At 42.3% G+C, this 15812-nt stretch overlaps 4 protein-coding genes across 8 annotated transcripts; 1 reads left to right on the forward strand and 3 right to left on the reverse strand.

Annotated features, from left to right (window-relative positions):
• Positions 1 to 426: 426 nt before the first annotated feature.
• On the reverse strand, positions 427 to 2046 carry krtcap2 (keratinocyte associated protein 2). The gene is made up of 5 exons (XM_049731052.1): positions 1892 to 2046; positions 1111 to 1265; positions 966 to 1029; positions 816 to 882; positions 427 to 744 (listed from the first exon to the last, which is right to left on the reverse strand). The coding sequence occupies exons 1-5, from the start codon at positions 1893 to 1895 to the stop codon at positions 624 to 626; spliced, it is 411 nt and encodes a 136-aa protein (XP_049587009.1). The 5' UTR covers positions 1896 to 2046; the 3' UTR covers positions 427 to 623.
• Positions 2047 to 2147: 101 nt separating this feature from the next.
• Positions 2148 to 3707, reverse strand: LOC125975450 (transmembrane protein 107). Of its 2 annotated transcripts, none has more exons than XM_049731051.1 (6): positions 3562 to 3707; positions 3335 to 3438; positions 3077 to 3144; positions 2915 to 3015; positions 2579 to 2675; positions 2148 to 2455 (listed from the first exon to the last, which is right to left on the reverse strand). In XM_049731051.1, exons 2-6 carry the CDS (start codon positions 3419 to 3421, stop codon positions 2386 to 2388), a joined length of 423 nt encoding a protein of 140 aa, XP_049587008.1. In that variant the 5' UTR covers positions 3422 to 3438; positions 3562 to 3707; the 3' UTR covers positions 2148 to 2385. The 2 variants fall into 2 exon arrangements, with proteins under 2 accessions (XP_049587008.1, XP_049587007.1); XM_049731050.1 differs by lacking the exon at positions 2579 to 2675 and adding an exon at positions 2741 to 2837.
• Positions 3708 to 3756: 49 nt separating this feature from the next.
• trim46a (tripartite motif containing 46a) lies at positions 3757 to 8486 on the forward strand. 3 transcript variants are annotated; one of them, XM_049730849.2, is made up of 12 exons: positions 3757 to 4119; positions 4416 to 4665; positions 4859 to 5009; positions 5125 to 5323; positions 5393 to 5539; positions 5600 to 5695; positions 5843 to 6096; positions 6167 to 6288; positions 6394 to 6723; positions 6894 to 7123; positions 7212 to 7279; positions 7359 to 8486. In XM_049730849.2, exons 1-12 carry the CDS (start codon positions 4060 to 4062, stop codon positions 7756 to 7758), a joined length of 2307 nt encoding a protein of 768 aa, XP_049586806.1. In that variant the 5' UTR covers positions 3757 to 4059; the 3' UTR covers positions 7759 to 8486. The 3 variants fall into 3 exon arrangements, with proteins under 3 accessions (XP_049586806.1, XP_049586807.1, XP_049586808.1); XM_049730851.2 differs by having other exon boundaries at positions 4031 to 4119; positions 4416 to 4692; XM_049730850.2 differs by lacking the exons at positions 7212 to 7279; positions 7359 to 8486 and having other exon boundaries at positions 6843 to 6982.
• A 3468-nt stretch (positions 8487 to 11954) lies between these two features.
• Positions 11955 to 14735, reverse strand: slc50a1 (solute carrier family 50 member 1). 2 transcript variants are annotated; one of them, XM_049731031.1, is made up of 7 exons: positions 14514 to 14735; positions 14221 to 14298; positions 13962 to 14085; positions 13736 to 13894; positions 13438 to 13540; positions 12701 to 12820; positions 11955 to 12612 (listed from the first exon to the last, which is right to left on the reverse strand). In XM_049731031.1, exons 1-6 carry the CDS (start codon positions 14579 to 14581, stop codon positions 12714 to 12716), a joined length of 639 nt encoding a protein of 212 aa, XP_049586988.1. In that variant the 5' UTR covers positions 14582 to 14735; the 3' UTR covers positions 11955 to 12612; positions 12701 to 12713. The 2 variants fall into 2 exon arrangements, with proteins under 2 accessions (XP_049586988.1, XP_049586987.1); XM_049731030.2 differs by lacking the exon at positions 13438 to 13540 and having other exon boundaries at positions 14514 to 14732.
• Between the last annotated feature and the right edge of the window lie 1077 nt (positions 14736 to 15812).

Here is a 15812-nt window from a genome sequence, read left to right on the forward strand (position 1 = left end):
GTCAGCCTTCAAACATTCTACCACGATGCGGTAGCCAATGGCAGCACGCCATGTTCTGATGTTCCAATGAGACATAAAAACGGATTCTTGCAATGTACAAATAAGTTTGTAGCGCAGATTTATAATTCGTTACCCTTGCGGTATTATTATGCATTTATCTTATGGGAAGTTCCTATTTGAGGTTTTATTGGAACTCAGAATTAGTCATGGTGGATTCATAGCAAGGGTGGGGGCCTTGCTATGATTTCTCAAGTGCAAAAGTCCCAAGGTGCTTTACTGTGATTTAAAAAAAATAAAATTAAATACACAAAAGTGTACAATACGTGGGTCACAAGTTGAGGTTAACAACAAAAACACATTAAATATTTTCATTTTCAGTGGGAGTAAAAAAAAGTTGCTGGAAGGTGCAGACTATCACAGCCAGAGAAATTTGCAATTAATTATTCTATTTTTTATTTGGGTTTTAATTCACTGAACAATACCCCCCAGTTTGAATGAGACCAGACAAAATGAATGTTTTTTTTTTTTTTTTAATTACAAAATGTGTTGTACTAACAGTAATCTCTTTCATGGAATGTGGCCAATCAGTTTCGGTCAAAAGAGGGATGTCTCGTTTCTGTTCCTCAGTTCTTCCTTTTGGCCTTGGTGGGCGCCTTGACCGGCACCGCCATGGGCGTGGCCGCCTGGTAGAGGGCAGCGGATATTTTGTTGATGTAATACAGGGCGAAGAGGGAGAAGATCAAGCTGCGAGGAGAGAATGTTGATAGATTTAGTGGAGGGAAAAAAAAAAGGATGGAGTGAAGAAAGTGACTGACCATGTGGTGACACACACGCGATGAACCAGACCGGATGCAAACAGCGACAGGCACAGGCACAGCAGAACTAAAAATGTGAACAATTAATAGGGAAAATTTATATACAATATTCCAAATACTCCATCTTACTCCCATTCTGCAGAAACTTACTTTCAGGGAAGATCTTGGCTTGGAATCCTTTCCCAAAAAACAGATTTTCCAGATTACTAAATGCCTGAAGAAGGAGTTAGGGTTAACCGGTTGTGATAAAAAATACAAAAAGTCAAGTGATCAGTCTTGTGCTCATGGAGGATACAGTGAGGGAGCAGATAAAGAGGACGGAGCCCAGGAAGCCCCCCAGGATAGTGAGCCACTCGCAGGATGCCAGCTGCTTACTGAACATCTGCATGCCGGCGAATACCAACACGGAAAGAAGGCTGGACAGCACCAGAGACGTGCCCGTGTTCACTGCTGCCGAGACAAAAACAATTCTCCATTCATGACACCAGTTGATTTATATTCTGATTAGCTTTATTAAGGATATTAAGGCAAAAAAAAAAAAATCAACATTATGTCTCTGTATAATGCAATGAATACACAGGCTTGCAAATTATGAAGCATGTCACATTCATAAATAGTCAATGCAACTAATTTACCTCGAATTTGAGACAGGGGAAAATAATTTAAAACGCAGTGTACTTAAGGAAAAATATGTAAGCTGATTCTGATTTATTTTCATGAACGTAAATATTGTATAGGTTAGTTTTACAGTTTAAAGTTTGTGAGATTGAACCCCCTTCTAGTGACACGTCAGTGTTCGGACGGAAGCCTTGCAGATGCTAAACTAATGCTAACGTAAAAAAAAAAACGTCAAAAACACGTAAGCGTATTACCAGTAGTAACGCAAAAGCAATGTTTTAGAATAAAGCTTATTACCACAATAGCTTAAACACTTAGCGCTAAATTTGTTATGAATCAGTGCTAGTTAGCTAAATAGTTAGCAAGACAAGCTAGCTACTTGAGCGGAGTAATGGGGTTGGACGTCTGTATACACGCTAAATCCCCATAAATAAATTGTTATTAAGTGCAATACATACCCATCGTTCCAAGTTAATTGCTCGTACCTGTAGTTATTTATTTATTTACTTTTTAAAGGTCCAATTTAACTTTGCCGAACTAGCCGAATTGGTAAGAGTTACGACCCAGGAAGCGAAGGAATCTTCACCCGGAACTGGTCTGTCGAGCTATTAAAATAAAATAACAAAATAAATAAGAAATAAATTGTAACTAGTCAAATAATTGTATTTATGAAAGAGATAATAATTCATGGACAGAAAAAAATAACATCAATAATAGAATATTCAATGAAAATTTAATAAATATAAAAAATAAAACATACATACGGTAGGATATAATAGTGTTAAAAGCAACAATAAAGGAAAAAGGGACCAGGCAAGTCTGCAAATAGCAAAATCCACATCCCGAGAAGAGATTCTGAACCAGAACCTCTCAACTGTGAGGCAGACTTTGCTAACCACTAGCATGATAAATTGAATACTGCACGACAAATTCCTTTTCAACATTTTCTACATCATAATGGCTTCTTTGCAAGTCCAAAAACAGCGATAAATAGAAGAATCTCCATGAGGGCAGGCAGCACACTAGAAGAAAACACAGAGAATGACATCTGGTCATAAACATTATTTTCTAATTTATAGTCTCAGACTACTCCACCCTCTAACCCCGAAATATAAATTTGCATAAATCAGTCCATGTGCACCAACCTGCAGGGTACAAAAATAACCCAATATGTCCAGCACTCCCACTTCTCAAAAACAAAATAAGACAAGGAAACGGATGCGCTGCAGTGGACTGTCAAAGCTAGGTGATGTGGATGTCAGGGAAAAACAAAATCAACTTTTTTTTTTAAACTACAGCAAACTAACCTGCAGAAGGCAACAATCCACCAGTAGACTGCACAGTCCAACTGCTCAAATAGAAAGAAAAGAAGGGCCACTGAGCCACAGGCATGGGCTCCTGTGGCTGGGACAAGAGTCATGGAATTACTTTTTCTCCATAGATTATGTGGTCATACACATCTCAGAGTAGGTGAAGGATACACAGAAGGCCTTGGCTGCCGTTGAACATGGACACTCCCGAGAAGAAGCCAGCTAACTCAATGGCAAATAACACAAGTGTGACTGACAGGGCCACCACCAACCTGGAACACATACAAAATGCATATTAGTGTGTCCGTGTGCATGCATTCTATTTGTACTTACTTTAAATCCTCATTGTCGTATTGCTCTTGCGTGAACTCCAAAGGCAAGCACGCCTTTACATTAAATTCCTGCAAAAATAAGATTTGGAGTCAATCAAATAGTTGATTGATAAAATGAATCATGACAAAAAGAAGCTTGAATATAACAAGCAAGGGCCTTGTGTATATCTTTATCCTAAAATTCTATTTTCATCAAAGAATTTTTCTGATTGAAAATAAATAGATGTTTTACCAATAAATATAGTGTAAATGATCTTACCCTCGTCCAGAAGATGGTGATAACAATAACAAGGTGGGCGATGATTGTTAGGAATCGAGCAGGAATAAGGCTGCTGATGGCCGACATCTTAATTTTGGAGCTACCTGTTTCGAAAACAATAACGAACATTTGCGCGGATTAGTCGGCATCCTCTGTTTATTGCAATTGTTAGGCAACAAAATAACCCGATATTCCGCACGGTATTAACTAACTATTGTTAAATTTACCTTGTAAAGTTAAACAGGTCACTAGAATAACACAAAAAAAAGCTTGTTTACTCCGTCTGTCGCCGCGTTTAACATTCAAATCGCTTAGCTACAGCCGGAAGTAGCATCGGTTGCTATAGCAACTGTGTACGTTTTTTATCATCATCCGGGGGAAACACTAATTACAAATTCATACAGCAATAGTTCCGGTTTGACGACAATGGGGCTTTACAATGCTGCTGTCTTTTGGCAGCACAAGGAACTCATTTTATTTCATATCGTTGGCAATTTTGAATAGAAAACTTTTTAACGCACGTAATAATAATAAAAACAGCAACAATAATAATAATGATGGATGACAAAAGAATGCGACCGAATTAAGCCGCCCCCCGTTCCCGATAACGCCCCCCAGTTCTTTCTCCCACCTTTCCGAGGATGCTCATAGCAGCACGTCAGCGGGCCGATTTGCTAGCACAGATATAAGAGGGCTTCCTGGCACCGGCTTTTCTTCATGCACTCATGGCAGACACGGAATTAAAAAGCTTCACTTCCATCATGGATGCTTTGCTTCGTATCAGCGTGAGTATAAAACTCCTCATGATCTTTATTCCCCAAGCAACGTGCACATGCATCGCTATATTATGGCATTTCACACATAGCTTGTATTTAGCTGCCGCTTGCTAAATGAAATTTTTTATTAGATAGAAAAAACACCCAATAGTTCACATTTGAATCCAAACAAAATGTTAAACATAGCACAGGAAGCTGAGGTGATGTATGTCGTCATAGAAACGGGATGCTGCATCTCGCTGGTCATGATTAAAAATAGTTGAGCCAAATTGGAATGATACGCGAGTATAATATTCTCATTCCAGTCCAACATGAAGAGCATGGAGCGAGAACTTCGTTGTCCTGTGTGCGACGACATGGTGAAGCAGCCCATCCTGCTGCCTTGCCAGCACAGCGTGTGCTTACTGTGTGCGGCCGACGTGTTGGTAGAGAGGGGCTTCCCTCAACCTGACCTCCCCCCGGAGCCGAGGTCGCCGGCCTCCACGCCCAACACTCGCTCCCCGCGCCAGCCCCGCAGACCATCGCCGAGGACCCCGGACCACATCCTAAGAACTGGTGAGGACGAACACGTCTCAAAATTGAGTGTTGTGGGATGATGTCAGAATGTCTCGTGTGACATCATCCATGAGGTCAGCCCTCAACCTGGAGTTTCATATCACACACAACAAAGATATTTCTAGCAAAACAGGTTCCCATTGACATTATTTGTCACATATTCAATTTGATTTCCTCATCTCCTCCCCCAAAGCATGCAGCACATACCCCGGACGGCGGCGTAAGGACGTGGCCCCTCCCCCCATGCTGTTCCCGTGTCCTTCCTGTCAGGAGGATGTGGAACTTGGCGAGAAAGGCCTGACCGATTGTCCCCGCAACCTCACTCTGGAGCGTATTGTGGAAAGGTAACTGCAAAAAGAAAAACAAGCGAAACACCGGAGACAATTTATTTATTATAATTATTTCTTTTCAATTATTACTAAATTAGATTTTGTATTGATTTATTCTGCGGTACGTCAGGTACAGGCACACGCAGAGTCTGGGCAGCACGGCCATCGTGTGCGCATTCTGCAAGCCTCCTCAATCTCTGGAGGCCACCAAGGGCTGCGCTGACTGCAAAGCCAACTTCTGCAATGAATGTTTCAAGCTCTACCACCCCTGGGGGACCCCCCGAGCCCAACACGAGCACATCCTCCCCACAAACAACTTTCGCCCAAAGGTTTTGTCTTTCTTCTTGTCTCCCTCCCCGTGATAATCTCCGTTGAATGTGATGTTTCCGCGCCTGAAGGTGCTGACGTGCACGGAGCACGAGCAGGAGCGTCTGTTGTGGTACTGCTGCACTTGCCGCAGGTTGCTGTGTCCGCTGTGTAAGCTCCGCCGCAACCACCATGGCCACAAAGTCCTACCAGTGACTCAAGCCTACCAGGCCCTCAAGGTACCCCACTTTTTTTTTTTTTAAAGGCACTGGTATCAGCTTTGCTTCCTGCTCTTACAGGATCAACTGACCAAGGAGGTTAACTACATCCTGGCCAACCAGGAGACCATCCAAAGTCAGATCACACAACTGGAGGGGACCATCAAACAGATGGAGGTCAGGTTGGAGTAGATTCCATGCAAATGAGCTGCACTTGGATTGTGATTTGTTCACACACCACTAGAGGGCGCCTGCGTACAGTAATTCATATGTGTATACATAGTTTTTAACTAAAGGTCGTCATCCTTACATTTGTGCCTGCAGGCCAACAGCGCCGTAGCTCTCCGCCATCTGAGCCGCTGCATGCAGGATCTGGCTGCGTCCATCGCCGAGCGGCAGGGGGTGTTGTCCGTGGCCCTGGAGGGCTCGCGCAGTCGCAGGGAGGAGGCGCTGTCCGCTCAGGCGTCGGCCAGGCGAGACATGCTGGAGCACGCCGGCATGATGGCCTACACCCACGAGCTCCTCAAGGAGATCGACCAGCCGTGTTTCGTGCAGGCGGCCAGAGTCACTCACAACAGGTTCTTCTTGCTGACATTTTATTTATTTTTTTTAATCGTCTTAATGTGATTGTTTCATTTCCCCGGGCAGGCTCGTGAAGGCCATCACAAACCTCCAGTGCTTCTCCCTGAACGCTGATCCATCATTCAGACATTTTCACCTGGATGCAACAAAAGAGATCAAACTCATTAACGGCTTAGATTTTATTCGCGGTAGGTTCCGCACTGGACGCTACATTAGGTACACCTAAATGTATTAACTTTACAGAATAGGCGCCGTGAATTGATCGATCGCATACCTTGTTTTGTGGCCGGCAGCCCCTCTGGCCCCAGTGATCGACACCCAGAAGACGCTGGCGTACGACCAGCTCTTCCTGTGCTGGCGCCTCCCGCAGGACTCGGCCCCGGCGTGGCATTTCTCCGTCGAGTACCGGAGACGGACGGGCGCGTCCGGAGACACGTGGGGAGGCACCCGATCCCCCAACGCCTCGACGACGTGGCGGAGACTGGATGAAGTGCGAGGGACCAGCGCCATCGTGGGTCAACTGCAGATCGACAGCGTGTACGTGATGAGGGTGCGAGGCTGCAACAAGGCCGGCTTTGGAGACTTCAGCGAGGACGTGTACCTTCACACGCCGCCGGCTCCCGGTAAATTCACTCATTTATACATGCTGCCAACGTTAAAAATGTGAATGTTTTGAGTTTGAATATTTTTCCTTCGTACTTCTTTTTCTGCTTTCCTGTTGTTTCCTCCATTGTGTGTTCAGCTTGAGAATTCCTCTTCCTCTTCTCCCTTTCCTGTTATGCCCTCTGTCCAGTGTTGTCTTTCTCCTTGGACTCTCGCTGGGGCTTGCATTCCGACCGGCTGGCGCTGGGCAAGGGTCAGACGTACGCCCGTAGCGTGCCGGGACTCTCCTTGCTGAAGGTCGCCGACCGCACGCTCACCTCCTGCCACCTGACAGCCGACCTTCTGGTGGCCGACCTGGCCGTCTCTCAAGGCAGGCACTACTGGGCCTGCTCGGTGGAACCCGGCTCCTACCTGATTAAGGCAGGAGAATCTTTTGACATTTTCAAGTGCTTGTCATATTACCATTGCTCTTCAGGGTTCATTTTAATTTTTTTTGCCCTTTATGCAGGTCGGAGTGGGACAGGAGGCCAAACTTCAAGAATGGTTCCATCAGCCGCAAGACATGGCCAGTCCCAGGTGAGAACCCTCTGGCGCCCTCTGCAGGCTATAGAAAATATCAGCCCTCTTTTACCAAACGTTTTCTCTCCATCCTAAGGTATGACCCGGACAGCGGCCATGACAGCGAGGCAGACGACAACCAGGACTCGCCCGCCTTCTGCTTCCTCACCATGGGCATGGGCAAAATCCTTCTCCCCCGAGGCCATCAACACTCTAAGCCCGCCCACCCTTACACGACGCCTCTGCCGCCTAGGCTGGGCGTGTGCTTGGACTGCGACGAGGGCGGCGTGGCCTTCTACGACGCCCACTCCTTACGCGTGCTGTGGGAGGGCCACGTGGACTGCTCGGCCCCCGTCTGTCCCGCCTTCTGCTTCATCGGCGGCGGCGCCCTGCAGCTGCAGGACCTGGTGGCCAGTCGCAGCATCGAGGAGGAAGCGCCGCCGCCGCCGCCCAGGGTGACCATCAAAACACGTGCTACCGATGTTAGTAAATCATGAAGTTGCGCAATTGGTTTTTCATGCTTCCATGTTAACATTGTGGCTGAAGCAAAATTTCGACTATGCATAACTCATACATGGGACAAATATTGCATGTGGGCGTGATGATGCGCTGTATTTATTTTATGATTATTATAAAAGCACTGCAGATATACTCTGTCTAAAAATTCGAAGCCTTTATTTGTAACGTAGCGTAATATAATATAATTGGTTTCCGGAAGATTAATTGGAATTGAATTCATATGACCATTTTGTATGTCAACAGTATATTTATTGCAATTTTGAAAGGTCTTGTGATGTATTTGATGATATTTGCCTAATTATTTTCATTGCATGTGTTGAACATGCATATACAGGATATGTTTGTCAATTGATTGTTTTGTATGAATGATTGATTTGTACGTGTGTGGCCTCATGGGGCTGTTAAGGCACATTTATTGGATTGTAACTAGCTCCAAGGCACATCACTTATTATATTCAATAATACCTCCGTGACAGTGTCGGTAAAATATGAGCGTTCTTCTCCTTTTTGTGCAGGTAATGATGTGGTTGTTTATGCCTGACAGCGCTGATTGTCGATATTGTAATATTTACACAGGATTTGAACTTGATTGTACATGATTTTTTTTTTTTTCGAGGGAATGAGTGTGGTAGTGGAACCACGTGACACTGTATGCTTAGCTTTTTTTTTTTTTTAAATCATAAGAATAAAATAACTTGTAATCTGACATGCAACGTGCCTAACTTTGTTTTGCTTGCTAACAACTGCTGTTTTTTATGTCGTTTGTTATTGTTAACTAGACAAGTTGGGATTAGGTGGGGGGGAAAAATACACGCTCTCTTTGAGTGAATATTGCGTAACACAGCATCATGTGAGGGCAAGCCTTCCATTAATTGTTTGAGTGGCTTGACAGCTCCGTTTGTGTGAATGGCCGCAGTTTTTTTTTTTTTTTTATGGTTGTTTTTTAGTGAAGCCAATACGTCAGGGCAGGTTTAGGCTTTCAAATTAGGGTTTAGAGTTTTAAAGTAAACATGTCGAGTCTGGTTTCATTACAGGGAGCAGCTGTGAGTAGACTGAGAGCAGTGTCTGGCGAGTGAGCTTGCAATGTTACAGCTACACCACAAGGCGGCGACATTACCTGAGTTTTTGTGGTTTATCTTCTGTAAATTGGCAATTTAGAATACTGTTATGATGTGTTTGAATAGAATTGACTAGAATGGAAAGTATTAAAACGTTTTTGATATAATTTTAGCTTCAATGCAAGGGACATTTCCACCTCGTGCTATCCGTGCTTTTGTTATTTTGGGGTTTCATTTTATCATATGAAGGCATTTATTGTTAATGAATCTCAAAGTTTCTGGAAACTGATATATTTCACTTTCAATATTACATACTGCTGCTACGTTTTTAAAACAAATGGCTCGTTCACACGAAAGCAAAAATAAACAAAGTTACCTTACCTTCATTGATGCTAATTCCACTTGTATCCACTTAAATGAGTTCGCTCGTCGACCATCTTGTTCTCTACGCTTGACCTTTCACCCCGGATGTGATTCACACATTTACACTAATTATACACAAATTATTTTTTTTTTCATGGACTATATACGAACACATTTAAACATAAATTATGCAAAACAATTATTTGCTATTCAGTAACATCACACAATATATCATCTTTCATTGAAAAACGTCATTATTACTGATAAACATTAAAAAAAATCATGCACGTTTTGAATTTATATATAAGATTTTGTAATATTTTTAACTTGGTTACACCCACAATAAACAAAACATGCTTTTACAGCTCAACAACTCTTTCTCACGACTATATTAATTGAGAATTGCCTCCATCAATTTCTTAGTAAAATTGCACCATAAATGATTGAGCACACTGTGGAATCATATATTAAAATAAAGAGAAAGACAGTCAATCTTCTCACGAACACAATCGACTGGGAGTTGTCTTATTGAGCCATTTGTTATAGTTGGACACTGATAAAAAAAAAAATCAAGAATTATTTGCAGGAACATGACGTGCTTTCTTGCAAGCAGAGAAACATGCTGTACTCAAACTGGTTTTACCTCGGGGCATTTTCTCAACATATAGCGCCTATATATGTCTCCATCTTTCTCTTGCACCACAAACTTGAAGCATGCTGAGGCAGGCAGTAGTTGTGAACATGTCTCATAATTTACCTTAAAAAACATTAACCCTCCATTAAGGCCCCAAACTTGCTGCAATTTACAGCGAGGGAAAAAAAAAGCTTATTACATCACAGTAAAAAAAAAAAAAGAGTAAACCAAAGTGAGTTTATTGAGACGTCAGTGTAAAGCGAGATGAGCGTGTCAGATGATTTGTATGAAATGAAGAAGTGTGCATGCAGGCAGTCAAGAGGCGGGCCGTCGTTCTGCCCTGACAGCTTAATGAGCGCCTGTCCGCATGTCACCTCGATGTCGCCTGCCTCGGCTCCCGAAGGCCGCCAAAATACCAGCAAGACGAGGAGGAAGGTGGTAAAACAATCTAGCGGGTTGTGCATCGCCCTGAGGACACACATACACACACACGGAGAAACTTCTGCCTGTTAATGTATGTGGAGCAAAGGTCTGACAACTGCACACAGCTGAAGATTTATATCGCTCACTGTATATGTGCGTTGGAATTCCGCAAGTTGCTTCGTAGATTTCCTGCCTCGGCCTTTAAAGGGACAATAACAGCCTTTACAACGCTTGCAGTCGAGTAAACACAACAGCGGGTTTGTTTGTCGCGTGTGTAGTAAGGGTGACGATGAGGGAGGGGAGGGGGTGAGTACAATCAGCTGAACAATGAGTTGAACTTGCAAACAGGATGGCTCTGTTTCCTGCCTCCTTGTAGACTACACACACACATGTGAGCTGACTGGCATTTTGGGGCCCCCCTCTTTGCAAGAAGCACCTTGTGCAGCTTGCACAAAGTGATGACACACACACAGTTAGCGGACACTACTCAGCACACGGTGCACCCACGCAGGACGTCCCAGTAAATGCACACCTGTCCCAGCTGCTGTTTTGCACATTAGGAATGTGCTTTCGCTCACCCTATCCCCCCCCCGACCCCCCCAATTTATTCACACGTTATAAATTTAAGCTATCGTGTGCACGTGGATTTACACTGTTTAATGATTTGTACAGTGAAATTTTTGTTCCAGTTTGCTCCATTTACTAATTTTGGGATATAACAGAATTGTTATTTATTCATTCTTGTTTTTATTTTTTTGTGTTGTTTACTTGTATGTATATTGTGTACTATGTTTTGTCACCGTGGGATAGTGGGAACGTAATTTTGATATCTTTGTGTGTCTTGGCGTGTGAAGAAATTGACAATAAAGCAGACTTTGACTTTGTTTCCCAAAGTTGAACTTTTGCTACTTGAATGAACTTTGCGGAAATTTAGATATTCAAAACTGCTACAAAATTGTAAAAACAGATAGAAATAATTACTGGATTTGGATTTACCTATTTTTATTAGCAAACTATTTATGGGTATTAACCGTCATAAATTTAAATACATATAGCATGTTACTTTTTCCCAATAGCAAACTTAATTATCATTTAAAAAAAAATACACATTTGCTTTAGTGGTTAAATGAAGAATATAGATTGAGAAAAACATAATTGTAGCTCATGTTATCAAGTTGTTTGTTGACATTCACAATTTAAATGTCCAACAAAAGCGACCATTTAAATGTCCGCCTTTGATTCATGGCCCGTCTTCCGTTCAATATACCACATTTGTTTCCCACCTTCACTCGCTTCAGCAGCACAATGCCGTGTTGTGTCTGTGTGTGTTGTGTGTGTGTGTTGTATCAGGGCTGTTTGAGCTCAGGAAAAGGATTCATGTAACACACACACACATGGGATGAGAACCTCTGGCGTGGCCTTTCCCACCACTGGCCTCTCTGGATCAACACACTCACGCACAAACAAGCTCATTCGCGCCACCGCACTATCAAGCAAGCTTTGTATTATACACACACAAGACAAATTCCTTTTACAATCAAGGGATAAGCTCTAGGGGGCGCTGTTGCTCCCATTGGAACACCAATAACATCCACTTATTTTAAATTTAAGTGGCTGACATGCTGCTCAAAATGATCCATAATTTAATTCTTGATTAGCATAAAGTTGGTTAGATTGGAAAAAATAAACACTTGGGCACTTTGTCATTATTTATTGACAAAAAGTCATCATTTAGGTCCATTTTACACTTTTAAAAAAAGCTTTCAAAAATAGCCGATGTAAACAGTCGTCATAGAAACACAATATATAACTTACTGCCACTGATATGTTCTGGTAACAAGGAAAGGCACAAGAGGAAATAGAATTTTTTAAAAAAAAAGTGTTTTCCCGGCAGAAGCAAAGAGGAAACGCTCGACACGTGTTCGTTCGCCCTCTTCTAAATAGCAGCCTACAAACAACGCAGTCTTTGGATCTCAGTAAACAAATCAATCCACGTGAATATATTTTTGCCAAATGGGACCATTTGAAAACTTCTCAGTTTTACTATTTATCTTTTTTTTTTCATCAGTCGGTCCAGGGTACCCACCAGTAGCCAACGCAAGGCACTTAAAGGGGGGACACCTTTAACAAAAGACCTGAATTAAATTTCTCAAGTATTGCAATATACCTTTGGAATATAAATACTTTTACTTACAACTTTGTGGCTCATAGACGTCATCACCCACATTGCGTAACATGTCCATTGCTGGATATGATCATACCTGCATGGACTTATAGGCGGGGCTGACGTGGGCAAATCTCCAAAACAAATAAAATCTGATGATGCTAGTGAGAATTCCAGGAAGGTTAGGGACCTAAAATGCACACGCAGGAGAATGATATTCGCAAATATTGGAAAATTCCGATTAGCATAATAAGTGAATTCGTAATTGTGTGCGGTACCATGATGTAGTAGTCATCCAGCTGCTGGCCGTAGAAGAACCAGGAAGTGGAAGTGAAGAACGTGGCCACGGTCAGGGGGAAGGACAAGCGCTGTACGTTGCCGCTCTGCACGATGGCCATCTGAATGAGACCCAATCAGAGGTGCTTATTTCAACATGAGGAATGGTTTCAACAAAGACGAGGCCCGCAAGAAGGTTGTAAACAAGTCAAGCAAGTAGGAACAGGTTGTGGGAGGTGAGCAGGTTCAAAGCAGGTAGACTTCAGAGTAAGCAGACGAGAAGTCAATTCAGCCCAAAAAGTTGGAAAAATTAAAATACTGTAGGCCAATTAATAATTACGGCATTCACTATTTAAATGTATGTTCCTGTTTTTAAAAAAAATCTTTTGAGAATAAATGTTAAATACTTTTTTGCAGACAATCATATTCTTACCCCTCCAAAAAAATAATAAAATAAAAGTAATATGGGAACGACTGTTGTAATTTACAAAAATAAAATCTGATTTGGGATAAAAATATTCATATGACACATTTGATGAAAAAAAATATATATATTTTTTTAAATTATATAAATATTACCTGAGGTTAAATAATGAAATGTTACTTGTTCAATCACTATCTGTACCTTTAATAAAAGTTTAATAATGGCAACAATTTGAGCAGCTAACCACTCAAGCGAGGATTTCAAACTAATTACCGGCTGCCAAATGCCAACACACTATTAGGGTAAGAAGTCAACCTGGCGTCTCCGAGGGGATGGGGGGGCCAAACGGTGAAGGAATAACAGGAAGATGCAGATGAGGAGGAGAAGAATGGGAGGAAAGCCACGGGCTCGTTTCTGACTGTGTGGCAGATGGAGGGAAGGAGACAAACAGGATCAGAGACAAACACGACAGGAAAGAAGACATGTGATGGGCCCCATGACGACTGACTCTTCGCTTCTACACAAATATAAACACGCAGGTGTGCAGGAGTGTCGGATTAGGCGCAGTTTGAAGTTTTGCTGTATTTGAATAAATGACCCAAGTGTTTCTTACCAGGTCTGCAAGGGGGGACAGGTACACGCCCACAGTGGCCACGCTGCAGACCAGGCCGAGCTGGTTTAACACCAGGTCGCCCGGAGGGAGGTATGAAAAGTACAACCCGACGCTGGTCACCATCGTTGAGATGACAAGTACTTGGAAAAGGATATTTTTCTATTAAAAAAAAAAAAAATGGCCTCAAGCTTCACATACAAGCACGCAAACATGATGCTATGCTAACCTTTTGTTTTGTGTACTTGAAGTATACGAGGATGTAGATGGACTGCAGAAAAGCGCCGATAAGATTGACGATTATAAGCGTTTGGTCGCTCTTCAGCATCCCATAGTAGAGCCATCCGAGGTTACTATGGAAACCAAAACAATGGAGAGGATGAACAGGACAAACAATTCATGACAGTCATTTATGCCTTAAAAGCTTTGTTTTATGATTTTTTTTTTTTCATTTGCTTTGGTTAGCAAATGCCTCAAACAATACATACTTGGCACATGTGATGAGAAAAGGCAGAAATTGGATGTTGTCGGTGCTTTTGGATTTTTGCATTTTCTTTAGGTCGACCCTGCACACACAAAAATACAAAGATCAAGACAATTAAGAAGGGAATTATGCAAACGTTCATCTCGTCAATATTCATCACTGCAACTGACAGCAACAGTGCAACAAGTTGACAACGCGCTTAATAAATAAATTTCACCTCGAAAATGCAAAAGATTTGCACAAAATGATTATTTGAGTTGATAGTTTGCCACGCCGCAAAAACAGACGTGTACTTACAGCCCAGTCGAGAGCATCCCGAGTGTAAACACGATGCACGCCCATGATAAAAGATACAGCAAATCCATAAAAAGGATTTAAAAAACGATAAATATATTTGTTATTTAGAGTATAATATTTGTTTTTTAATATAAAAGAGTCGTGAAAAGCAAAATTACTACACCCGACGGCGGGCGGACTTCTTTTCTGGCTGTATTTCCGTGTTTGCAATCAGTCGCGCTTCGATTGGTTGTTTACCAAATCACGTGGTGCGTGGTCGGTCCAATGGTGCGCTAAAACTGATACACCTGACGTCATCATTAGTTTGACCTGATTTAGTAAATAAACGATATTTCATTCGTTTTCTATAACTGGTCAAATTTTGAAATATATAACTAAAATAACCTTTCTATTAGAAATAAACAATATTTGACCAAATCTGGATTTTGGAATATTTCCTTACATGTTTACCATTGGGTGCACTTCGTAAAATCCAATACAAGAGATAATGAGTTTTTTTTTTTTAAATGCTCCTTTTACAAACGAATTCTAGGTATCAATTGATATTATCATATTTTTTATAGCGCAGCCAAGTCCAGTCGCCCTGACAACAAGTCTGAAGTTTGACCTTTAGCAACAGCCCTTCTTCACACGTCATTTCTTCTCCCTTCCTGTCTTTGCTTCATTTTTGACATTTAATTTGACATTTTACTTTTGTTTGCCCCCTTGGTGGTGTCTTTGTGTTATTGTTCTATTTGACTGTATCACAGACTTCCCCATTCCTTTTTCATTTTGTCCAAACACAAAGAAATTTTTCCTCTGATAGCCTCCAGTTCACCCTTGACCCTAATGTAGAATACAAAATGGAGGAATGATGGACATTATGTGAGTGGCATGTGCTTGATGACATCATCGCTTTAACACATATTGCGTTCATATCAAGCAGGCATGACGTGATGGTGCAGAAGTAAATAAAAGCTCCTTATGTTCTGCTTTGGTATGTACAGTATACATTTCTGGGTTTTACAGAGGATAGCGAATTTTGACAGTTTTCAGCCATTTCTGAGGTTTTCGACGGCTTGTCTTTCATTCCGACGAGTGGGCACGTCTTGCGCTTTCACCTGCACGGAGCGGTAAAAAGGCAAAAAAAAAGGCCCCGAAAAAAAAAGGGTGCAAGTGAGGAGGCGAGAGTGACACCTTCGCACCCGCTTGCTAGCGTGCACCCCCCCCCCCACCATCCGTGTTTGGTTTGCAGTCTGTGAAACGGGAGCCAGAGCAAACTGCCGACACACGGGATGAAAGTCGTGGAAAAGCCCGAGG

This window comes from Syngnathus scovelli, chromosome 9 (assembly GCF_024217435.2).
Source record: "Syngnathus scovelli strain Florida chromosome 9, RoL_Ssco_1.2, whole genome shotgun sequence".
NCBI lineage: Eukaryota > Metazoa > Chordata > Actinopteri > Syngnathiformes > Syngnathidae > Syngnathus > Syngnathus scovelli.

What these genes read in the sequence shown, in the direction of transcription:
- LOC125975450 (XM_049731051.1), bottom strand. Translation starts at nt 3,421, where the DNA reads ATGTCGGCCATCAGCAGCCTTATTCCTGCTCGATTCCTAACAATCATC. An exon ending in TCACCATCTTCTGGACGAGG is followed by an intron (nt 3,145 to 3,334) that starts GTAAGATCATTT and finishes TTATTTTTGCAG; the next exon opens with GAATTTAATGTAAAGGCGTG. An exon ending in GTTATTTTTGTACCCTGCAG is followed by an intron (nt 2,456 to 2,578) that starts GTTGGTGCACAT and finishes GTTTTCTTCTAG; the next exon opens with TGTGCTGCCTGCCCTCATGG.
- krtcap2 (XM_049731052.1), bottom strand. An exon ending in AGCCAAGATCTTCCCTGAAA is followed by an intron (nt 883 to 965) that starts GTAAGTTTCTGC and finishes TCACATTTTTAG; the next exon opens with TTCTGCTGTGCCTGTGCCTG. An exon ending in CGCGTGTGTGTCACCACATG is followed by an intron (nt 745 to 815) that starts GTCAGTCACTTT and finishes CTCTCCTCGCAG; the next exon opens with CTTGATCTTCTCCCTCTTCG.
- slc50a1 (XM_049731030.2), bottom strand. Translation starts at nt 14,581, where the DNA reads ATGGATTTGCTGTATCTTTTATCATGGGCGTGCATCGTGTTTACACTC. An exon ending in TTTCTCATCACATGTGCCAA is followed by an intron (nt 14,086 to 14,220) that starts GTATGTATTGTT and finishes TGGTTTCCATAG; the next exon opens with TAACCTCGGATGGCTCTACT. An exon ending in TCAAGTACACAAAACAAAAG is followed by an intron (nt 13,895 to 13,961) that starts GTTAGCATAGCA and finishes TTTTTTTAATAG; the next exon opens with AAAAATATCCTTTTCCAAGT.
- trim46a (XM_049730851.2), top strand. Translation starts at nt 4,060, where the DNA reads ATGGCAGACACGGAATTAAAAAGCTTCACTTCCATCATGGATGCTTTG. An exon ending in CGAACACGTCTCAAAATTGA is followed by an intron (nt 4,693 to 4,858) that starts GTGTTGTGGGAT and finishes CCTCCCCCAAAG; the next exon opens with CATGCAGCACATACCCCGGA. An exon ending in CCGGCTCCTACCTGATTAAG is followed by an intron (nt 7,124 to 7,211) that starts GCAGGAGAATCT and finishes CCCTTTATGCAG; the next exon opens with GTCGGAGTGGGACAGGAGGC.